At 40.9% G+C, this 25,600-nt stretch overlaps 1 protein-coding gene across 2 annotated transcripts in view; it reads right to left on the reverse strand.

Annotated features, from left to right (window-relative positions):
• Positions 1-1,291: 1,291 nt before the first annotated feature.
• The window catches only part of kars1 (lysyl-tRNA synthetase 1), a 42,777-nt gene continuing 18,468 nt past the window's right edge, over positions 1,292-25,600 (reverse strand). For both annotated transcript variants that reach the window (XM_033035728.1, XM_033035727.1), the window contains 9 exons: positions 23,143-23,268; positions 20,987-21,106; positions 18,593-18,755; positions 17,940-18,113; positions 13,064-13,149; positions 12,263-12,348; positions 10,421-10,547; positions 3,439-3,582; positions 1,292-1,713 (listed from right to left, as the gene is read on the reverse strand). In XM_033035728.1, the coding sequence (XP_032891619.1) occupies positions 1,627-1,713; positions 3,439-3,582; positions 10,421-10,547; positions 12,263-12,348; positions 13,064-13,149; positions 17,940-18,113; positions 18,593-18,755; positions 20,987-21,106; positions 23,143-23,268 (1,113 nt within the window). In that variant the 3' untranslated portion in view covers positions 1,292-1,626. The remainder of the gene's footprint in view (positions 1,714-3,438; positions 3,583-10,420; positions 10,548-12,262; positions 12,349-13,063; positions 13,150-17,939; positions 18,114-18,592; positions 18,756-20,986; positions 21,107-23,142; positions 23,269-25,600) is intronic.

Below are 25,600 nucleotides of genomic sequence, written 5' to 3' on the forward strand. Positions count from 1 at the left end.
GAGTTAACGCTTGTAGCGGAGGTTGATGGATATAATGTGTTTTAAATAATCTGGCGTGCCTCATTTGTTGTATTTCGTGTTTGCGAGGCCCTTTTACAGACAAATGTATTGTGTGATGCATCTCCTCTCAATATATGACAGAATAGTGTGTAAACGAAGAGGGTGTAAAAGCTGTCCGCCACTACTTTTACATTGCAGCTGCAGGGAACAGACAGACTTATAAGATAAATTAAAGGTGACTGCAAAAACAGCACTTTTACATCTGTAGCATTGTATGTTTTTAAATCATGGATAACATTAAATTGTTCTCCTGTACATAAACTAATATATTGTTATAGTTACTCACATGAGCACCGGGGATACTCAGCAGCCCTCGTCTCCAGCAGGTTGCGCTTTCTCTCCCTATTTCTATAATCCTCTCTGGATTTGTCATAGAGAATCTCATTGCATTGGTACCACTCCACCAGTTCCCCCTCTTGTTCCCTGTTGAAGTTATATGGCCTTACCTTCTGCCATCTAACCTTTATGTTATCGTCTGCTGAGGATATTGTGGAGGCAACAGCTACTGGGGAGGCAATCTCAAATCCACCATGATCACCCTCTCCCTGCTCCAAGGAGCCCACAGGCAGTGGTATCTCTGGCATCTCCTCTTGCCTCTCCACCTGTCTCTCTTGCTGAGTTTCCTCCTCATTTACCTGCATGGCTAAAAACTTTCTTTGACCCCTTTCTTTGCGCTTTTCTGAGAGGCATCTCTGCAAGTCTTTTTACTGTGAAAAAGATTATCAAACAATGACAATTAGGTGGGACGTCCTCGATGGACACATGTGCCATTGGCGATATTGAGACCACCTTTTTTACTCACCTTATGTCCCTTCTGTCAAGCTTCCAGGTTTACCGTTCGCAGGAGTTCCCACAGTACCCGCAAGTGTCATTACGGATATCGCACTGGCATCTGCGTTCATACAATGTTGCAACGCTCAAGTCACTCTTGGAGAAATTCAAAAATGTTTGAATTTTCTCCCGACCTTACCAAGTCACACCACTACCTGCCGTTAGCGCCACGGAGGTCCTCGGTGGTCCACGAATGCCGTACTGCTATCGCAGAAGGTTCCCACGATGTTAAATCTTGTTAAGTCTTGCTTCAGGTCGCACAGTGAGAAAGCCCTTTAAGGGAATTGAATATGATGCAATTCCGGTCTACAGGTCTTATATTACACCATGTTATTATCCCACTTCCTTGGAAGGAAGCCAAATGCATAATAAATGTAAAAGGTTGCAGTCTACTCCTAGGAATAATTAATTGCTTCTTTCTGTTTATTAATGATTCATCATATCACCTTATTCATTGTAATACCAGAAAATGCTGTCTATAAGGTACAGAGTTGGATATTTGTAGAAACTTAAGTATAAAAGATGTTAAACCTGACAAATAATTTGTTACTTTATCTTGATACAAAGTGATTTGGAGGAATGGGTGATTATTAGCAAACCAAAAACATCAGCACAGTTGAAAATCAACAAGAATGAAGATTTAAGTCTTCTCAACAGCCAGAAGAAATAACATGTTTCCTAAAATTAAATGCGGTAATGCAATCACTTTTTATGATCAGTTGAATTGCAAGGTTCCTAGTTTGTAGATGGTGCATTTTCAGTTGCATCAGGACGTTCCTTTTTGTTGTCCTCTGGTTTCATTGCTGGGAAGAACAAGACCTCCTAAAGTAAAAGAAAACAGTCAACTTTTTAATACTAAGCTGGTGCGAAACTTTAGAAATGCATACAAAAGTCAATTTTAGCCGTTTTTGGACAACCTATAACACATAATACTCTGAATACAATTTAGAAAAAGAAACAAATGCTCTGTATGTCATAACCTGAAATTAATCACATCATTTTTCATGTTGATGCTTAACAACAATTTTAAGTTAACAAATACCATTGCAAAGCAATCGTTATAAAAGTCCAAGGCTAGTGATTTCAAGTTCTACCACAGGATACTTTAAAGGGAATTCAGCAAATCTGGTAACACAGGCAGCTGCCATAACTTAATATCAAAACAAGTCATACAAGGTAAAACCCGTCCCACTTTCACGACCTAATTCGCGACCTCTGCCGAGTTTGCCCTTGACTCATACTCGCAGCATGGTCGCAACGAGGTCATAGGTCGTAGGAAGTCTTCCTCATGATCGTGAGTGGTGTCTGCGTACTCGTGGCATCAAGTAGGTTGCGCCGTTTTTCCTAGCCTGATAAATAATGTCCACGAGTAAAAAAAGGTCAGCATGAGAAAAAATCGACACTTTTTACTCGTACGTAGGTCGTAGTAGATCGTGATGCTAGTCGTAGGTGGTCGGAGGCACTTGAGGGTATTAGCTCAGGGGTGAAAAAAAGGTCAGGAGAAAAAAAAGGTTATTTAAACTGCAGAACGTCACCTCTGTCACTCCAAGGCATGTTCATTCATAGCTGGAGAGTTTTTTGGAGAGGAGACTTGTGTTTTAGAGATGGCACCAAAAAGGCAGCAGCGCAGGGGGAGGGCACAACCCTCAAAAAAGCTGGCCATGCAGGTATTGCCCACCCAAGAGGAGTGGCAGGAGGTGATGCCACAGGAGGTGATAGTGCAGGAGGAGGTAGCCCTGCATGAGAGACCCCTGGAGGAGGAGACCAGGGTGGTAGTATATGTCCCCACCACCACCCCATCCTTCACTGCCTCATTTGAAGGCAGCAAAGCAGCCCTTTCTCCTGTGCCTGACAGCATCAAATTGGTTCCTTGAATATTTTTACATATTCCGATTGACATATTTCCCCTCGAGGCCGGGATCACTTATCTGAACATTTTATGCTTTTTTTCTCGACTTATTCCCGACTCATTACTGATTAAGAGTCTAAGAAAGTAAAAAAACTTTGAAATTAAAACGACCAGCTTCAACTGATGACGTCACAATGGCTCGAGCAGTGATCCTCTTCGCTGAAGATTTTATCTTATATTTGACACGTTATTTGCGATTAATGCTTTAAAAATGCCAACTTTCACAAGATTTTTACATATTCTGATTCACATTTCCCCCCTCTAGGCAGAGATCACTTTCACTAAACATTTCGTGCTTTATTTCTCGACATTACTGATTAAAGTTTAAAAAAATCAAACTGATCAGCTTCAACTGATGACGTCACAATGGCTCGACTAGCAGGGGGAGGGCGAATTGCTATTGCAACACGCAGGGCAAATGCAATTGGAATTTTCTTTAAAGAGCACTGCTGAGGGAGGCAAGGGGAGTGCTGGAACCTTACGTTTGGGAATGGCTTGAGTTGGAGGACCACGCCTCCCGTGGGGGCTACGGGTAGGGAACGGGTGCGTTGGGGGAGCAGACCCAACGGGTCTGCACTTGGTCTAGATTTAACTTTAAAATTAAATAACAAAACATTGATCTTACAAAGTCAATTTACCTTGATATTGTTAGAATCCGTCAGGAACATAGTGAGTCTATCTATGCCCATACCCCATCCAGCTGTGGGAGGAAGTCCATACTCCAAAGCAGTACAGAAGTTGTCATCAATAAACATGGCTTCGTCATCACCAGCAGCTTTAGCCTGTAGCAAAATTAAAAAACAGTGTATTCTTTTCTCTGGGAAAGAAACATTTTTTTCAACATTCCCATTGGATTAAACAGGGTTAAATAGCAACTCATAAACTGGTTCCTTGAATATTTTTTATTGAAAGCCAAACTATCAATAAAGAAAATAGATATTTATTTTCCTTCCATGATAAATAATAATAATAATAATAATAATAAATACTTTATTGATTCCCTCAGGGAAATTCAGATGTCCAGAAGCTCCCAACCAACAAACCCACAGATTCAAAACGAACGCAGACAGAAAATACATAGAATACAATGTGGACACTACCTGAGAGCAATAAATACTTAAAAAGACCAATAATTAACAGTTAAAAATTAGTAATTGCAAAATGCATCCCCCTACAGCCTAGCGGTCCGAATTATAAAATCTAATGGCTGCAGGGGTGAAGGATCTCCTGAACCGCTCCGTTCTACAGGGCAGGGAGAGGAGCCGGTTGTTGTTCCGAGTGCTCTTTTGACTCTCCAGAATTATATGGAGGGGATGCCCGCGGTTTTTCAGGATGACCTGCACCTTGTGCCTCATACGCCTCTCAGGGCACCTCCATCCCAGAGTCTACTCTCCCCTCCAGCACTGAGCTAGCTCGATTAACCAGTTTGACCAGCTTCCTATTGTTTTTTGCACTAATGCTGTTGCCCCAGCAGACAACAGCGTAGAAAATAACGCTTGCAACCACTGTGTTGTAAAACATGTGCAGCATATCCTTACACACATTGAAGGATTTGAGCCTTCTGAGGAAAAAGAGTCTGCTCTGGCCTTTTTTGTAGAGGGAGTCAGAGTTGACAGACCAGTCCAGTTTGTTGTCAAGGTGCACTCCAAGGTATTTATATGTCTGCACCACCTCAATGTCAGCCCCTGCAGCGTTGACCAGCTGAAGGGGGAGCTTGGACCTGCCAAAGTTAACCACCATCTCTTTAGTCTTTGTTGTGTTCAGGGTGAGACAGTTCTCTTCACTCCAGGCACAAAAGGCACTGGTCAAGTTCCTGTATTCCTCCTCCTGCCCGTTCCTTACACATGCCACAATCGCTGTATCATCTGAGTATTTCTGTACGTGGCATGTGTCAGACTTATAGTTAAAGTCTGCTGTATACAGGGTGAAGAGGAACGGGGCCAGAACCGTTCCCTGTGGGGCTCCAACATTGCACACCACTGTGCCAGACACACTGTCCCCCAGCTTGACAAACTGTGGTCGACCCGTCAGGTAGTCGTGTATCCAGGGTCGTGTATCCAGGAGATAAATGTGGAATCCACCCCCATCTTCTTAAGCTTGTCATTCAGAATCAGGGGTTGGATGGTGTTGAACGCACTTGAAAAGTCGAAGAACATAATCCTCACATAGCCACCGGGTTTGTCCAAAAAGGAGTAGATCCGGTGCAGCATGTAGAGGACTGCGTCATCCACCCCAATGTTCTCCTGGTATGCAAACTGTAGTGGGTCGAGTGCGTGCTGGACTTGTGGTCTCAGGAGACGAATGAGTAGCCGCTCCATTGTTTTCATAATATGAGATGTAAGGGCCACCTTACATCTTACATTGAAATAGATCAATACAATCTACATTAGCAATTTAAATTCAGATTTAGACTTATTATTCATCAACTACAGTGGTAGTAGAACTGTCAGGTTTAAGTGTTGTAGATGGTAAAGGATAATAGGCCCAAATTACACAGAGGAATGCCAGTTAGAAGTTGGGGGCTGGTGTTAGGTAGGACAGGTGTTGTTTAGATGGCCCAATATTATGATTGCAAGTCTTTTGTGATGGTAAATACAAGGGAAAATGAGTGATACAGAACCCTCCATAATGTTTGGGACAAAGACCCATCATTTATTTATTTGCCTCTGTACTCCACAATTTGAGATTTGTAATAGAAAAACACATGTAGTTAAAGTGCACATTGTCAGATTTTAATAAAGGCCATTTTCGTACATTTTGGTTTCACCATGTAGAAATTACAACTGTGTTTATACATAGTCCCCCCCATTTCAGGGCACCATAATGTTTGGGACACATGGCTTCACAGGTGTTTGTAATTGCTCAGGTGTGTTTAATTGCCTCCTTAATGCAGGTATAAGAGAGTGCTCAACACTGAGTCTTTCCTCCAGTCTTTCCATCACATTTGGAAACATTTATTGCTGTTTATCAACATGAGGACCAAAGCTTTGCCAATGAAAGTCAAAGAAGCCATTATGAGACTGAGAAACAAGAATAAAACTCTTAAGAGACATAGCCAAACTCTAGGCTTACCAAAATCAACTATTTGGAACATCATTAAGAAGAAAGGAGCACTGGTGAGCTTACTAATCACAAAGGGACTGGCAGGCCAAGAAAGACCTCCACAGATGATGACAGAAGAATTCTCTCTATAATAAAGAAAAAACCCCAAACACAGATCAGAAACACTCTTCAGGAGACAGGTGTGGATTTGCCAATGGCCACTGTCCGCAGAAGACTTCATGAACAGAAATACAGAGGCTACATTGCAAGATGCCAACCACTGGTTAGCCGCAAAAATAGGATGGCCAGGTTACAGTTTGCCAAGAAATACTTAAAAGAGCAACCACAGTACTGGAAAAGGGTCTTGTGGACAGATGAGACGAAGATTAACTTATATCAGAGTGATGGCAAGAGCAAAGTATGTAGGAGAGAAGGAACTGCCCAAGATCCAAAGCATACCACCTCATCTGTGAAACACGGTGGTGGGGGTGTTATGGCCTGGGCATGCATGGCTGCTGAAGGTACATAGAAACATAGAAATTAGGTGCAGGAGTAGGCCATTCGGCCCTTCGAGCCTGCACCGCCATTCAATATGATCATGGCTGATCATCCAAATCAGTATCCCGTACCTGCCTTCTCTCCAAACCCTCTGATCCCTTTAGCCACAAGGGCCACATCTAACTCCCTCTTAAATATAGCCAATGAACTGGCCTCAACTACCCTCTGTGGCAGAGAGTTCCAGAGATTCACCACTCTCTGTGTGAAAAAAGTTTTTCTCACCTCGGTTTTAAAGGATTTCCCCCTTATCCTTAAGCTGTGACCCCTTGTCCTGGACTTCCCCAACATCGGGAACAATCTTAAGAATTTTGTAAGTTTCTATAAGATCCCCTCTCAACCTCCTAAATTCTAGAGAGTATAAACCAAGTCTATCCAGTCTTTCTTCATAAGACAGTCCTGACATCCCAGGAATCAGTCTGGTGAACCTTCTCTGCACTCCCTCTATGGCAATAATGTCCTTCCTCAGATTTGGAGACCAAAACTGTATGCAATACTCCAGATGTGGTCTCACCAAGACCCTGTACAACTGCAGTAGAACCTCCCTGCTCCTATACTCAAATCCTTTTGCTATGAAAGCTAACATACCATTCGCTTTCTTCACTGCCTGCTGCACCTGCATGCCTACTTTCAATGACTGGTGTACCATGACACCCAGGTCTCGCTGCATCTCCCCTTTTCCTAATCGGTACTGGCTCACATCTTCATTGATGACACAACTGCTGATGGTAGTAGCATAATGAAGTCTGAAGTGTATAGACAGATCCTATCTGCTCAAGTTCAAACAATTGCCTCAAAACTCATTGGCGGTGGTTCATTCTACAGCAAGACAATGATCACAAACATACTGTTAAAGCAACAAAGGTGTTTTTCAAAGCTAAAAAATTGTTAATTCGTGAGTGGCCAAGTCAATCACCCGATTTAAACTCAATTGAGCATGTCTTTTATATGCTGAAGAGAAAACTGAAGGGGACTAGCCCCCAAAACAAGCATACGCTGAAGATGGCTGCAATACAGGCCTGGCAGAGCATCACCAGAGAAGACACCCAGCAACTGGTGATGTCCATGAATCGCAAACTTCAAGCAGTCATTGCATGCAAAGGATATGTAACAAAATACTAAACATGACTACCATATTTCCCGGCGTCAAATACGCTATTTTAAATCCTAAATTAAGGCCCGAAAAATTACCTGCGTCTTGGAGGCCGAAGTTTAGGTTGTTCATAGGCCTTTAGCTGCAGTAAGTAAGAATTTCATTGTTCCATTGCCAGTATAGTATGACAATTTAAAAACTCTTCACTCTTGCGATAAAGGAAATTGATGGTGGGGAGAAGGTGGGATAGACGGAGAGGTAGTTGGAAATGAAATCTTTCTTTCAAAATTAATTCTTTTGAAACATGTGAAACATGTTGCAGCAAAATCGAAGTCTCCGAAGTAGAGTCGCAGCCGCAACGCCACCACAGCCTCCGAAGTCAGCCCGCTCCGTGATGGTAAGTCGATAGGCTCTGCGACCTCATGGTCGATTCTAGTTGGAGGACACCAGCTCCTAGAATCTAGCAGCCTGGGACTAACTGCAGTTCCCAGGTCGCCTGCGTGCCCCGAGACTGGCTGGAGTTCCCAGGTCAGCTCGCATCCCTGTATCTCGCATCACATCAGACTGGCTGCAGTTCCCAGGTTGCGAAAACAAATTGAAAATAAAACGGCTGCGTGCCGGATGATTTCGGGTTGCGGGCCGGATCCGGCCCATGGGCCGTAGGTTGCCGACCCCTGTCCTAGATGTTAGGCCTCATTGTGTCGCCCCAATGGGTCATGGAAGCAGAGCAGAGGCCGTGGGAGGCAAGGAAACAGCGCGTCGAAAGTCGATGTGTTGGTGGAGTGGGCCGCTGGAGTTCTTGCGGCCTGGGGCTCCATTGGATCAGGCGCTGCTCCGAGGCTGAGTGCATGGATCGGATGTGGCCTACAGATAAACAATACGCAATGCAAATGGCTGCCACCACAGAGAATGTTTGTTCTTACCCCCCAAAGTTCAGCAAGTCAAAATGGGGGTGGTGCGTCTTCATCAACGGGAAATACGGTACTTTCATTTACATGACATTGCTGTGTCCCAAACATAATGGTGCCCTGAAATGGGGGTGGAATGATGTATAAACACTGCTGTAATTTCTACATGGTGAAACTAAATGTATAAAAATGGCCTTTATTAAAATCTGACAATGTGCACTTTAACCACATGTGATTATTTTCTATTGCAAATCTCAAATTGTGTAGTACAGAGGCAAACAAATAAATGATGGGTCTTTGTCCTAAACATTATGGTGGGCAGTGTATAATTCAACTTACAGGATGGCAAGATTATGCAAAATACATCCTCTCCATTCTCAACATCGAGTAATCCCTTTTACTCCGTATCCTCCACATACAAACTTTCCCAACATGATGGTGGATGTTATTTTTGCAATCAACCACCAGTTGGGGGTAAGATATAGTATTTAAGACAACTCTTGGACATACCAAAATTCTCAGGCAAGCAATTTGTCTGACCAGAGCCAAATGTGGAGTTGCACAAGTTACTGGCCAATCAGCAGAGCAGCTCAGCAGAGTCAAACTATAAGCATGGCTGATCCTGCAAAACAGGTAGCCAAATAAGATGGAGGTACTGTGTCAACCTTGCAGATGCAGAAAATAATAATTGGGGTTGGAAGGTGCAGCAAAAGAGTCAAATTGGACAGACACATTAGGCAAAGGGATATTGTAGCCAAAATAATTGGAAATGTTATAATGGGGATGTGTTTTTGAAAAGCCACCTTGTGTCCATTTACCTTTTGTTTATGTCAACAACCCTCCAAGCTAAGACAAAGGAATTCAGTAAAATAGAAGGCTTTACAATGACTCATTTTTTACAATAACAACTAAAACATGAATTCAGCTATAGTAAAATTAACCAAACCCGTGTGCCAGAAAGGGTCCCATTCAAGACCCAATGTTCCCACCGTGATACCTCAGCATAGTTTTGTAATGGAGTTTATCGACACTTTTAGAATGTCTCAACCCCACCAAAATAGAAAATTGTTATTAATATATTGTGCAAGGATTTTACGAGGATGTTGGCAGGACTAGCAGGTCGGAGCTATAGGCAGTTGAGTAGGCTGTGACTCTTTTCCTTGGAGTGCAGGAGGATGAGGGGGTGATCTTGCAGAGGTGTACAAGATCATGAGAGGAATAGATTGGGTAGATGCACAGAATCTCTTGCCCAGAATCAAGAACCAGAGGACATAGGTTTAAGGTGAGGGGGAAAAGATTTAATAGGAATCTGAGGGGTAACCTTTTCCATACACAGGGCAGATGTGTGGAACAAGTTACCAGAGGAGGTAGTTGAGGCAGGGTCTATCCCAATATTTAAGAAACAGTTAGACAGGTACATGGATGGGATAGGTTTGGAGGGATATGGACCAAGTGCGGGCAGGTGGGACTAGTGTAGCTGGGACATGTTGGCCAGTTAGACTGAAAGGTCTGTTTCCACACTGTATCACTCTATGACTTTGACTGTATATCTAATTTAAAAAAAATTTAAACAATTCTGAAAGTCAGCTATTTTTAAGTGGTACAAATAAAAATTAAACACAGTAAAGAAGACAAGAGACAAGTGTTGAAACATAACAATTATTGCATATATCCCTCAGTATGTCAAACCAGATTGCTTAAGACAAATGGGATATTTTTAATGAGATAAATAATAAGTGATATGTTGCTAGTCTTTATTGAATTGCAAAACATTCAGTATGCCTTTTAGTAGGTTCAAATAAAAAACTGAACCAGCAAGGAGGTACACCAGTTATTGACTAATCCTGCTGCTCACAATCTTTGGTGTGCACTTTAAATTATATTAAACTGGTAATGCTGCAAAATACTTATTTGAGTTTCACAATCATTTATCATAGGGAAACAGATCTAGGCAACATAACAAACATCTCAATACCAAATCTACTTGTAGAATGATGGTCAGTTTGAATCAATAATAGTTACCATAGCCTGTTCTTCAAATAGTTCTCTCTGTTTAACAGGGTCATTCAATTCTGTGTACGCATTGCAAATCTCCTTTTTCATAACAAAAAGTTCAAATCGCTCTGTCAAACCCTTGAAGGTTCGATGCCTATAATAGAACAAACATCAGTTGTACTTATACTTACAATGTTATTGTTAATATAGCAAGTAATTCAACCCATTTTACAGAAAGTAAGAATTTCATTGTCCTATCTTGGACATTTGAAAATAAAACACTCTTGATATGTATACCTTCGATTTATAGGTTTGCATCTTCCTTCAAAAGTACTCTGATCAAATATTTATTTCAAAAATATTCTGCTGTCTTTACAAATTCTGATTGAACGGCTGTGAATTTCCACTATTTTCTGCTTTTACCTCCGAGATATCAGAGATACATCAGCTTCAAAGTACAAGAATCTATCTACACAGTAAACTAACATTAAGACCACCTGATGTACAGGTTACTGGAAGGCTGGCACCACTGCGTACCTACAAAAACAGAAGGAGCCAAATGATCTTTTCAAACAGTTTTTTCCTAGATTTGGTGGAAATGTATTCTTTCCTATTGATTGCTCATGCTGCATTTATGTCAATAGACCATCTAAATTTAATTCTCTTGAATTTTATTTCCATTATCTCCCCCATTCTGTCATTGATGTCAGTTTTACTATATTTTTTAACAAATGCCATCTCTCGCATCAGATCTTCGTCCATTGGACTTGGCAAAAAATTAAAATACCCATTAAATTTAATGAAAACCGGAGCAATATTGGTTGAGAAATGAAAATGTTAACTTTTAACTGTATCTTTTAACTTTGCCGTGTAATACAGTTCATCTTTGCTCCAACAATTTCTGTTCTGTTGTGCTGAAGCAAAGCAAGAATTTCATTGTCCTATCAGGGACACATGACAATAAACTGTGAGAGGGACAATGTTTAAAGGAGCTGTGTGGGCAGGTTTTTTTTAATACAGATGGTGGTGAGCGCCTTGAACCCGCTTCCGGGGGTGGTGGTTGAGGCAGATACAATAGTGGCATTGAAATGACTTTTGAATATGCAGGGAATGTATGTGGATTATGTGCAAGCTGAAAAGAGTTCACCTTGGCATCATGTTCGGCACTAACATTGTGGGGCCAAAGGGCCCGTTCTTGGGATGTACTGTTCTATGTTCCATTTGGAAGAGCTTTTGAAATTCTCTGTAACGTGTACTCATGTTCACAATAAGATTTTACTTTCCTCTCTGTGACATCTGCTGTTAATTGAATGCTGCATGATTTCTGCTCATATTATTTTTTACAAATGAGGAACAATACTGTAAATATCAATTCTGCAATCGATAATTTGACAGATTCAACATTTTACTTTGTTTGACTGTCACGGCGCTTTTTAAAATCTAATTATTGCCAAATCATGACAAAATTGTGGAAAAAAAGCCCGATTTAATCTTGTTTTATTTATTTTACCCTCTCTTCTCAATGACCTTAAGGACCTTATTTTCAATAGATAACAGACTCATTTGAAGCTGAACATGCAAACCTTGAGAGGAATAAAGTAATCACCCAGTTGTATCACAGGTTTAAGTCATAGACAGTCTGTCTCCTTCAATTACACTCTCTCTGTGCCAAAACAAAAGCACCATGGTGTGGCTATTTCATGAAAAAGGAAGTGCCCAACCCTCTGCTTCCTCTTCACATTCATGCTCCTCAAAATTAATCCAGTCTATGCACATTTTCTCACCCCATTTTCTAAAGATATGAACAAAGCACGGCTGAAACAGAAAGTTAGATATTACTCCTGGTTGTATTAGATGTTTGACCCTTACCACTTGGCCAAAGGACTCATGATCTGCGGATGGTCACAGATGAATGTTGGGTTAATGCAAGTAACCTCCAGGAATTCACCAACCAACTGGAAGAAAACAGTGATATTTAAAGAGGGATGGAAATCTATTTTACTTAAAATATGACTATACATCCCACATCTGATATAGATAGCAAATCTGGAGGCCACCAATTGGTAAACAAACTAGCTTGCATATGTCTCCAATTTTCAATTTTTTAAAAAAGTTGTGAGATAGATGCTTTGTAAAATCTATCCTCTTTGAATTTAATTATGTCGACTGAAAATGTGGAAGGGGTAAAGTGATATTAAAAAATATCCTGGAGTACAGTCATCACACATTATTGTGGCATGGTCAGCATGGGCAATTTGGGCCAAAGGGCCCGTTTCAATGCCCTATGACTATTGAAAGAAACAACAAAGTTACTGCTTCATTTATCATCTCACTAGGAGTCAAAATCTCTCAAACACATGACAATAGGAGTTATTTCTTATAGACAAGAAAGCCAATTCTGATTTAAATAAGTGTCAACAAACTTTTCTCATTTGTCACAGTAATTCCGGGCTCATATTTAAAGAGTGGACTACAAAGTAAAAGGAAAATATAAAATGAATTATGTATGCAAATCTCACTTTAAAGAAATAACAATGTTAATTGCAAGATGCATCATTCTTAAGAGCGATCTTGCAAATTATTTTGTCATTTTAACCAACTTGTTACAGCCCCATTATCAAATCGGTGCGCAATCAATAACCTGTTTTAAATAATGAATTTTAACTGTACCTTATCTAAAAGCCTGGATGTAGATCTCGGAGATGAACATTCAACACCTTTCCGGGCGCATAGGTCATCAAAGAATTTACGAGTCTCTGTTCACATAAAATGCAATTGGTTCATTTAATAGCAACATGAATTTCAATCAGTTCTAAATATAAAGCAGGATAGGAAAAGCGTCAGCATATAAAGCAGGATAGTAAAAGGTTCTTTAGGTATGTGAAGAGGAAAAAAATAGTTAAGACCAAAGTTGGACCCTTGAAGACCGAAAAAGGTGAATTTATTATGGGGAACAAGGAAATGGCAGATGAGTTGAGCAGGTACTTTGCAATAGTCTTCACTAAGGAGGACACAAACAATCTTCCTGATATAGTAGTGGCCAGAGGATCTGGGGTGACAGAGGAACTGAAGGAAATCCACATTGGGCAGGAAATGGTGTTGGATAGACTGATGGGACTGAAGGCTGATAAATCACCAGGGCCTGATGGTCCGCATCCCATGGTACTGAAGGAAGTGGCTCTAGAAATCATGGATGCATTGGTGATAATTTTCCAATCTTCTATAGACTCAGGATCAGTTCCTGTGGATTGGAGGGTAGCTAATGTTATCCCACTTTTTAAGAAAGGCGGGAGAGAGAAAACAAGGAATTATAGACCAGTTAGCCTGACATCTGTGGTGGGGAAGATGCTGGAGTCAATTATAAAAGATGAGATAGCCGAACATTTGAATAGCAGTAACAGGATTGGTCCAAGTCAGCATGGATTTACGAAGGGGAAATCATGCTCGACTAATCTGCTGGAATTTTTTGAAGATATAACTAGAAAAATGGACAAGGGAGAGTCAGTGGATGTAGTGTACCTGGACTTTCAGAAAGCATTTGATAAGGTCCCACATAGGAGATTAGTGGGCAAAATTAGGGCACATGGTATTGGGGGTAGAGTGCTTACATGGACAGAGAAGTGGTTGGCAGGCAGGAAACAAAAATTAGGGATTAACGGATCCCTTTCAGAATGGCAGGCAGTGACTAGTGGGGTACCGCAAGGCTCGGTGCTGGGACCGCAGCTATTTACAATATACATCAATGATTTGGATGAAGGGATTCAAAGTAACATTAGCAAATTTGCAGATGACACAAAGCTGGGTGGCTGTGTGAACTGTGAGGAGGATGCTATGAGAATGCAGGGTGACTTGGACAGGTTGGGGGAGTGGGCAGATGCATGGCAGATGAAGTTTAATGCGGATAAATGTGAGGTAATCCACTTTGGTAGCAAAACAGGAAGGCAGATTACTATCTAAATGGCGTCAAGTTGGGAAAAGGGGAAGTACAACGGGATCTGGGGGTCCTTGGACGTCAGTCTATGAAAGTAAGCATGCAGGTACAGCAGGCAGTGAAGAAAGTGAATGGCATGTTGGCCTTTATAACGAGAGGAATCGAATATAGGAGCTAAGAGGTCCTTCTGCAGTTGTACAGAGCCCTAGTGTGCCCACACCTGGAGTATTGTGTGCAGTTTTGGTCCCCTAATTTGAGGAAGGACATACTTGCTATTGAGGGAGTGCAGTGTAGGTTTACAAGGTTAATTCCCGGGATGGCGGGACTGTCATATGCTGAGAGAATGGAGCAGCTGGGCTTGTACACTCTTGAGTTTAGAAGGATGAGAGGGTATCTCATTGAAACATAAAAGATTGTTAAGGGCTTAGACACGCTAGAGGCAGGAAACATGTTCCCGATGTTGGGGGAAGACCAGAACCAGGGGCCACAGTTTAAGAATAAGGAGTAAGCCATTTAGAACGGAGACAATGAAACACTTTTTCTCACAGAGAGTGGTGAGTCTGTGGAATTCTCTGCCTCAGAGGGAGGCAGGTTCTCTGGGTGCTTTCAAGAGAGAGCTAGATAGGGCTCTTAAAAATAGCGGAGTCAGGGGATATGGGGAGAAGGCAGGAACAGGGTACTGATTGGGGATGATCAGCCATGATCACATTGAATGGCGGTGCTGGCTTGAAGGGCCGAATGGCTTACTCCTGCACCTATTGTCTATTCTATTAAAGGAAATCAAAAATTCAGAATGTCAATTTATGATGGACCAGAGGAAAGATTTTTATCTCAGGAGTTTGTGATTCTTTGGAATTCCCTAAATCATAGAGCTCTGGAGGATGAGTCGTTGATGTGTTCAAGATACATTCTTGGACTATTCAGGAGTCAATTGTTACATGCAACAGAAAGGAAAGTGAGTCTAAGGCCAAGTCAGCCAAAGCCATGATCTTGTTGAATATGGAAGCAGGTCAGAGGGTTATTAATCTCTGATCCTGGCTCTTATATTCCAAAACACATTGGCACTTTCGTTTGACTTTGTGTACAACAAGTCATTACAAAACTTTCACCCAATCACCACAGAACGAGGGTTAAATTCTCAACTGAGGCTTCTCAAGTAAGTGATATGAGATTCTATTTTTTCTTGTGAACATTTGCACTACAAATGATTACTTGAAATTGAAGATATGGATACTATTTAATTGTGTTAGCGGAAATAATGAGATGTCACTAAAACAATATTGTTTATACAAGAGTACGGAAATAAGAGGTCACACTTCCCTCAAGTCCCCACCACAATTCAGTAAGACAAAGGCTGAACTTTTAGGCTTCACTTCTCTGTTCCATCCCCTTAATTTCATTTGCATGCAAAAATATATTGATTTCAGTCTTGAATTTACTCAGTCTGAGCATCCAGTGATCTCCAAACACTCTCAATGACAATTCCAAACCCTCTCAATTAGTGCATTTTGTATTTCATTTCATAAAGGCTGACCACCATCCTGAAACGAGAACCCTTAACTCTACACTGTCAGACAGAGAAAGAAAAATCTCAGCATCTAACCTTTAGCCCTCTCGGAGAAACATATACACCGTCATCTCTCATTTTGATTTGAACTCTAAAGAATATCAATCCACTTAATTTCTCAACAAGTTGTCATCTCAGAAATATATCTGGTGAACTCTCAATGCAAACCTTCCAAACCAAATCCATCCTTTATTCAGCAAGGCACTGACAAGAAGCTCATGCAAGTTCAGCAATACCTCTTTCCCCTTACACTCAAACCTAATGACAGTGAAGGTTTTCTTATCACCTGCCTCCTAATTACCTGCTTACATGCAATTTAACTTTCCTTGAATGCTCAAATCACAGAATCCACAAACTCCTGCACACCAATATTTAGGAATAAGATTAAATAATGTCATATTGTACAAAATATAACAAAGGTCACCATGTTATTAACCAAAAAGCTCTTAGAACGGTTAGTTAAAGCAAATAGCATAGGCAAAATTAATAAATTTAAAGTAGAAGAAAGCTCAGACAGAGCACTAACACCAGGATTGGCAATTTAGGTTGGGCAACCTGTTTCCGTATCTGCACAGTATGTAATTTGTCAGATTTAAGAAGAATATGAATTTACAATATTTTTTTACTTCAGGAAGGGAAAGCAAGGTCCATGAACTTGGCTTCATCACTGGAATGGCAGTGGAGATCATCAACAGCTTCAAGATCCTTGGCATACATATCTTTGATGATCTGTCCTGGGCCCAGTATATTGAAGCAATCACAAAGAAAGCTCATCAATGCCACTAATTCAGAAGTTCAAGGAGATTTGGCATTCTCGTGAACCTCTCTACAGGTGAGTAATGGGGAGCTTCAGGAACTCCCAGGAATGTAGGAGGCTGCAGAAAGTGGTGGACATTGCTCAGTCCATCATTGATAATGACCTCCCCATCTTCGAAGGGATCTACAGGATGCGCTTCAGAGACTCAGACCACACTGGCCACATTCTCATCTCGCTGCTACCATCGGGGAGGTGGTAAAGAAGCTTGAGAACGGTTACCTCTGGGTTCAAGAACAGTTTCTTCCCATCAAACATCAGACTCATGAACTGCACAGTACAATCCTAACCACAGCCTTACCTCAGCGCCAAACTACTCTGCGTTTTGTAGAAGGGTTACACTTGTACTTCAGCTTGCTGTCATAGTCTGGCTATCCAGTATAACATAATTAATTTTATTATTGTTTACTGTATATTTGTTTGTTATGTTTTTGCGCTAATGTGCCTGTAAAAACTGCAGCAAGTAAGAATTTAATTCTTCTGTTCCTGGTCCATATGGCAATGAAACATTCTTGACTTGACTTAATGTTGGAAAATATCACAAGGTGTATCAAAATAGTGTATTCACACAAAGAGATCTACCAAGAGCAAGGGCATACTAGAACAGCTAAAACTTGAAGGGAGTTTATGCCCTGGGTTCTTGACAACTCATTTGCACCAAGAAGCTGGGGGTGGGGAGCTATAGGAAGTGCAAGGGGGTTTGCATATGCAAGAATTTGAGTAGAATACATTATATTTTTACAAATACTTGGGGAGCTAAGTTGGTCAGTGATAGGTAGCTGATAATCGGTCTTGAATGAAGTTTTCTTTTCAGTTCACCAAGTTTCCAGTGACTATGCAATAAAAATGAAGCTATAACCTAACACAAATATCAGCAGTGAGCATGGCTCCTTGCCACTGATCATGCAATCTAGGTTAGTGTAATTTTATACTATATCACGAAGGGTAGATGAACTTAGGTTCAGCATATAGAGGTATAAAAATTTAGGTTTCTGGAAGATTCTAGAAGCAATTGTACATGGGCAGGCAGAGGTATTCTCGATATAGCTGGGTACACAATAAGATATTTCTGAAGCCGCTAAAGAGTTGAGAACAGCTAGTGAAAGAGTGATCAATCAGATCAATGATTCAGTAACTTAGATTACATTTTAAGGAGCACAAAAGAATAGCAATTTTCACAGCTTCCAGGTTTACATCTTTGATTAAAAATGTTATAAGAAAAATCCATTCTTACCTTCGGTATCATATTGATCAGGACTTGGAAATTTCTCTCCCAGAGTTTTCTCCAAATCTCCTGTCAAACTGAGACGCTTGAATGGTGGTGTGAAGTCAACCTCATAACTCTGGCCTTCAGGCCCTTCAGGGTGGTATGTAATCTTATAACCACCTGTTATGTGTTTAACCATACCTGTAAAAGTAAAACTTCATGCTTAAATTCTGAAAAGATGCTAGGTCAGATCCACTTTGGCAACAAGTTAGCCAACTTGGTAGGACTACAATTTGCTTAGTAAGGAAGGTAGGATTAAAAGAAAAATATATCAGGCTTGCCAATCATTGTGCACAATTTTCTGCTGGTATGCAGTTATGGCTATCAGATGACAACTGTATATTCCAAAACTTCACAAATGCTCCTCCTCTCCAGAGTTAAAAATCCCACTAACACTCTGTAAAATTTAATTTATGAATGATGTTACTGACAAAATGGCAGCACAAGCTGGAGTAATGATAACATTTCAGAGCATCAACTGGGACACAAAGAGAGGTGAAACAAACTACGATTATATCACGCAGAAATTAACAATCATTCATAAAGTTTCTAATCTCCATAAACAATCCATGACATATACTGGAATTCATTTGTTCAATGCTATGAATCATATTACCCACCTGAAAGAAGCTTCTCAGTGATTTTCATCAGGTCATTATAATCTGCATAAGCCATGTAAAACTCACAAGTGGTGAATTCTGGATTGTGAGTGAGATCAATGCCTTCATTCCTAAATTGGCGGCCAATTTCATACACTCTGTCAATACCTCCCACAACCAGCATCTGAAAAGTGAAATAGTTTGGCTCAGTTCTTCGTCAGAGCATTTGTCCTCACATTGAGACTTGAGTGTGCAATCTAGGGCGATTAAACTACTTTTTTTTGGTTATCGGTGCCCTAATTGACAATACAAAAATATCCCAAGCCCCTCCACTCCTCATGGCATATTTTTTATGTAATCAAACATAACCAGATACGCGCATATACAAGATAACAATTCAGAGGCTATACTCCAGGTGTGGCACTGACTTTTACTTTGCCATGGGGAAAACAAGTATGAACCCTTTTAAGTCAAGACATTTGCTTATGCATAGCCATCGATTGCCTTCTAAATATGTGGCTTAATACATTTGATGCCATAAAATTAACCTCGGAAACAACTGGGGAAGGGGGCGCTGCACTGGCAGCAGCCTGTCGGCAGCGTGTCCGTTTTTTTCCCCCCAACTTTTTTTCTTTTTTTAGTATGTTTAAAAGTCTGTTTTTAATGTTTCCTTGTGTGTTATGTGTGGGGGGTGGTGTGGGGGGGGGGGGGGGAAGGGGGAAACCGTTTCGGCCGCCTCTTCCTTGGAGAGGCGACTTTTTTCAGGTCGCCTCCCCCGTGGCCTAACAGCAAGGATCGGCGCAGACTTTCCCGGAGACGCGCCCGGAGCTTCAGCGGAGGGCGCAACGTGGACTCTCGGCGCGGAGCGGGTGAGACCTCGCTGGAGAGGAGCGCTCCGTTACGCTGGCCCGCGGCAGCCGGCAGCCTGAAGCCGCAGTCTGCAGAACTCCAGCTGGTGCGGCGTCTACAGCCCGGGATCCCTCGTGGGGGACCCGGGGGGAAGAAGAAGCTTCCACCGCCGGCCCGCGGCCGTCTTCTACCGCGGGTGCGGCATGGACTTACCATCTCCCCTGGAGGGGAGCTTCGACCGCCGGCCCTGCAGACTGCGGTGCTTCTGGCTGCGGCACGGCAGGTACTTTAAAACTTTGACCGCCGGCCTGCGGCCTACACCAGCCTGAAGCCGCGGTCTCTGGTTGGGAAGAGCCGATCCTGGACTCACCTTGACTTTGACTTTGTCCCTTACCATCTGGACGCCCGCAGCAACGGCTGTGGAGGGTGGAGGTCCCGACCACGGGGGGAAATGGAGGAGGACTGGCCAAGCTCTGTGCCTTCCACCACAGTGATGAATGCTGTGGTGGATGTTTGTGTAAAATTTTTATTGTGGTTGTGTTCTTTATTACTGTACCGCTGCTGGCAACCCAAATTCCACCGACCTTGGTTGTGTGGCAATTAAATTATATCAATTATATCAATTATCAACAAAATTAATCATTTGTGCACAGATGCTTGCTGTTCATATAATATAAACATGTGATAATCTGTTCCTCTTGACATCCCAATTACTGCTCAAGGCGCATTTACTATTGATGTCAGTGTGCCATTTGCTAAAATGTCAATCAGTTTTCCCATTCTGATCAGCTTCACCAGCGTGCAAGTCCTCTCACACCTGGTCCTCCTCACTGTCTTTATTGCTTGATGTCTCTAGTGCTCCTGTAACATACATGATATCTTCATTCCTTCTCACATTCCTTGCTGTCTTTGGTGCATCTTCACCAGTTCTTCATTCCATCTTCAACATGTTTCCACTCTTTACAAAGCGCTCGAGATTCATTTAGGAACACAGGTTTTTATTTAAATTGTGTAATTTGTAAATAAGATTGACACAAGGACCTCCACAAGCCACCCAGGTGCATGTCTTGTGAAGCAATATTTTACTGCACACAATCCTACCCGATTGGATCATTCAGATAACAACCCCTTCTTCACATCAATAGTTAACAATTAGACAATTACTAGTGCCTTACAGAGCTACACAAGACAGCCAGAAGGAAGCATCACATACCCTAGGATTGACCTGCGGATTATATCTAAACTCATACTTCAATGTAATGTCAAGAGAGTGGCAGTTATTTGTGTGTGATCCAGCAAATCCATTCTTAGATGGGCTTAAATGATCCCATAGCAAGAATCAGAGAAGAGCCACGGAGTTACCCAGTCTCCAGTACAACATTTCACTGACAAACATTATCACTTACCCGAGTTGATTAACAGATTACTTGTTGAATGACCTTATATGAATAATGACTACCATATTAAATCATATTATAACTACCAGTCACAAGAAGAGTATCGCCAAAAAATCACATTCCTGCTCTTTTCACTTTATAGACAAAAAGCATTATTCCATATTAGTACCTTATGATAAAGCTCTGGTGCGATTCGCATGTACAAATCCATGTCCAATTCATTATGATGAGTAATAAAAGGCTTGGCAACAGCTCCACCTGGAATTATATTCATCATAGGCGTCTCAACCTAGATGGAGGATATTTACATAAATTGGACCAAAGTTGTTAAAACACACAAAATATATTGTATCTACTAAAAAAGGTTAATTGCGCTTACATTTTTAATAATTATACGATACAATTTACTATAGTTAAATCTAAAATATCCAGATTGACATTACCTTGATATATTTTGATCAATATCAAGTTCCAAATGCACTCAATCAATTCTACAAGACCAATCACATTCCACATTTCCTTTTCTCCACCAGAATGAAATGTAGCCCTTGCAAACTTCTCTGTTCCAAGCAGAAAAATCTCACTTTCTCTGGTTATCCATACAATTGAAGTCCTTCATTCTTGAAAACATTGTTATAAATCTCTATTGCACCCTCTCTAAAGTTTTGCATCGTTTCTAAGGTGTGCTGCCTTTAACTAACAATACTCCAACTGTGCCAGAAAGAGGGTTTTAACGAGATTTATCATGATTGCATGTCGCAGTTAGTAAAGACCAGTTTTATTGAACACTTCAAATCTCTCTCATTTTTTAAATTGGGCTTTGGTTTTTATTACCTCTTCTCATTCTTCTCACACATATCTAACATTTCACATTTCTCAGCTTTATAATTGTATCTGCCCCATCTGCAAATTCCACTGGATTGTCTCTGTGAAGTTTATTACCATAACAAGAACAAAGAAATATGGGTTAGCATCAGTAAACAAATATTGGTTAAAAAATAAAATCAGCCACTAATGTATTGAAAGCAAAGCAGGCATAAGGGGTTGAATGGTAAACTCCTGCTTTTATTCCTTATGTCCTTCTTGGTTCACTATTCTTCCAAGTTTTGTGTCATCTCCAAATCTGCAAAATGTATCTAGTTTTACAGAGGTACAAGTCACTGATGTGTATTAAAAGCAGTGCTCCTACTATTGATCCCTCAGAAGCTCCACTGCACATTTCCTTTAAGTCCAAAAACAAACCTTTCATTATTGCTTTATTTTCTGTTAATCAGCTAGTTGTCTATCCATGTTGCTGCACAACCTTTCATTTCATCGCCTTCAATCTTGATGACATGTTTAGTATGTGGCACCTTATCAAACATCTTTTGGAGGTCTAGATCCAGATAAACAACACACCCCACATTAACTGACCCTCCATGCCACTTCATCATAAATCTTTATCAAGTTAATTAGATAAGATCTGCCTTCAACAAATCCACACTGACTTTTCTGATCAGTGCACATTTGTCCAATTATTGTTAACAGAAATTTCCCAAAGACTGAGGTCTTTAAGTTACTGGCGTGACTTCTGCGTAGTTTTATTAAAGAAAGGTGTAACACTTAGTTTTCCAGTACACAAGCACTACACCTGGATGTTTGGAAGATTATATCTAGGTCATTCACATCTTTCTCCCATACCTTCCTCAATGACAATGGATCCATCCTGATTTGGACCAGTGATTTATTCACTTTAAGGGCAATTGGCCTTTTCAGTAACAAGTCCTGATCATTAAAAAAAAATCTATCCAGCATCTCAAACTCTCAATTTCAAACTCACTGGTTTAAGAGTTTTGATGCCACTGCAGAAATTCATTAATTAAGAAAGCTAAACAAAAATTAAAATAAATTAAAGAATAATTCCCCTCCCATTCCCAATCTGGCCTGGGCCTCCTCCATTGTCAGAGTGAGGCCCAGCACAAATTGGAGGAACAACACCTCATATTTCACTTGGGTAGTTTACACCCCAGTGGTATGAACATTGACTTTTCTAACTTCAGATAGCCCTTGCTCTCCCTCTCTCTCCATCCCCTTCCCCAGCCCAGTTCTCCCACTAGTCTTACTGTCTCCGATTACATTCTATCTTTGTCCCGCCCCCTCCCCTGACATCAGTCTGAAGAAGGGTCTCGACCCGAAACGTCGCCCATTCCTTCTCTCCAGAGATGCTGCCTCACCCGCTGAGATACTCCAGCATTTTGTGTATACCTTCGATTTAAACCAGCATCTGTATTTCTTTATTACACAGAATAATTTATGATAGATTTGTGAAAAAGTGCAGAGACTTGCCTCAAGAAATCCAAGATTATCTAAAAATGTCCGTAGATAGGTGATAATTTTGGCCCTGGTGATGAATTTCAGCCTCACATAATCATTTAAGATCATGTCCAGGTACCTCTGACGATATCTAGTTTCCTGTCAGAAAAAAATCAGAAATGTCAGAAATGCACATTCCAAGAAAATCTTCCTCAAAAATTTACAGGAAATATATGCACATAATCACACGTAAAGTTTTGATTTACTATTATCCAAGAAACAAGATAACCAGCTTTTGTTCATGGAAGTCAGCAGGAAATGGGTGTTTCCGTAAATACAGCACTCAATAGTGAAACTGAAGGTCTCCAAACCTCCAAGCTATCTTCCTGTTTATGTAATATTTCCATTGTTTCATATCCTGTATTTTAAGTAGTATAGATCATGGTGTATAGCCAAAATAATAAGATGAAGCAAAAATAAATAAATCTGTTTTTACAAAGAAAAATATCAGATGTGTCCCTGTGTTTTCTTGACTTTTTTTGTAACATTTTTCAAGCAGGATTTCATCAAATGCTTCGGCTAATTTATACCAGAACGATTACATTAATTTTGCAATTAAATAACTCTATATAAGCCAAATTCTGATTATGCTTACGATTTTTATGATTTATCACTCGATTAGATGGTTTACTGATGCCCCAAGGTTTATGCAGCAGAACGCGAGTAGCAGTGTTCCTTTGGTCACGTGTGAAACATGCCAGTTAAAAGCAGAGTAACCGTTTTTATATTTATTGTTTCTTTTTTTATTGTTTATATTTTTTGTTTAAGCTTTCCAGTGAAATACTTAATAATGAATAGAACTTAAAATCATGAAATAAAAATCTCACCTATTTTATCAATGTCTCATTCTGTAATCCCTCCCGTTGTCTGACCTCGTCAATGTTATAACTGGTTTTTTTTGCACTTGTCGCAATTAAAAAAACAAAATTCAAACAACGTGATTGTAATGACCATGACGTGAACTACGGGCCTCGTGGTGGGTTACGTGCCGACATTTTTATGGGAGCTTAGAAATCAGTATAAGAGACAGTGTCCCATATGTCTTATAAATTAAAAAAAAAATTATTTCCACATTTTAAGAGTATTAAATTTTGGTCAAATATTGGCCGATTTTGATCACAAATTAGTTCAAAAGGATCATAGGTATGCCCATTTGTAATGCTGTGCTATTTCATTATGATTTAATAACTTTCAAATTTGGCCATCCATGTCACAGGTCACATGTCACCCTTATTTACGGAAACACCCAGATCTGAAGAGCTCGTTACTATTAAAACTCAATATACTGGTCAGGCTCGTGTCCATCAAAAGAAACAGTAATCATAAAGGTTTCAAAGGTCATTATCATAATTTGGAATCAAATTTTCAGCATCCCAGGATTGGCCTTTTACTCTGTATTGATTGGAGCAAGCACTGAATTACTTGGACTTAGTTCCTCCCACACTGTTGAGTGCATTGGGCAGCAAGCTTTCGCCATTCTGTTCGGTCATGTGCGACGTCTTCCACCCTCGGTGGGTTAGCGTCCCGGGCTTCCAAATCCTTCTGGAATGTTCGCCTCCATGTTAGTTTTGGTCGGCCTCTTTTCCTTCTTCCGTCAGGTTGCCTTATCATTGCTATTTTAGGTGCACGTTCTTGTCAGTCTGAGTACGTCCTGCAAATTTCATCCTGCGTACCTCTATGTCCTGGCTGAGAGCTTTGTTGCAGTTTCACCTCTGTAGCTAGTCTTCAGGATCTTCCTCAAGCAGTGTTGTTGGAATGCATCCAATTTCTTTTTCATCTTCACATTGATTTTCCATGTCTCACTGGCATAGAGGGCTGTAGGGAGGACTACGGACTGGAAGAGCTTGACTTTTAGCATCTTGGATATCCCGTCACTAGACCATATCGGCTGCATTCTTCTGAATACTGATGCAGCTTTACCAATTTGGGAGTTGATGTCGACCTCTACATCTTCATCTGCTGTGAACATGATGCCAAGCAAGATAGGTAAATCTTGTGGCGTTTTCCACAGGTTCCCCATTGATTATCAGTTAGTCTATTGGCCACTGGTCTCCAGTCTGCATGGTCTTAAGTCTTCTGGCAGCTGATCTTTAATCCAACCCTTGATGCATTCTCCTCCAGAACAGTATTGTCATCTTTGAAGGGTGTGTCTCGACTCTGCTAGTACGGCAAAATCTAGGCCTGTGAGGCGTCTTCCTGTTCTCCACGGTATTCCAAAGTCAGGTTTGTTCATTGTCTTCCGCATGACATAGTCGATCGTGACAGGCTGGGTTATATTTAACCCTCTATTGTATTTTGTTCTTAAAAGGAGGAGGGATCAAGATTTATTCTCAAATGGCATGAGCTGGAATGTCCCAATTATTATTTAGATCATAATATAAGTAACGCAGAAACATAGAAAGTAAGGGTAGACCATTTGAGCCTGTTCCAA

This window comes from Amblyraja radiata, chromosome 17, assembly GCF_010909765.2.
Source record: "Amblyraja radiata isolate CabotCenter1 chromosome 17, sAmbRad1.1.pri, whole genome shotgun sequence".
NCBI lineage: Eukaryota > Metazoa > Chordata > Chondrichthyes > Rajiformes > Rajidae > Amblyraja > Amblyraja radiata.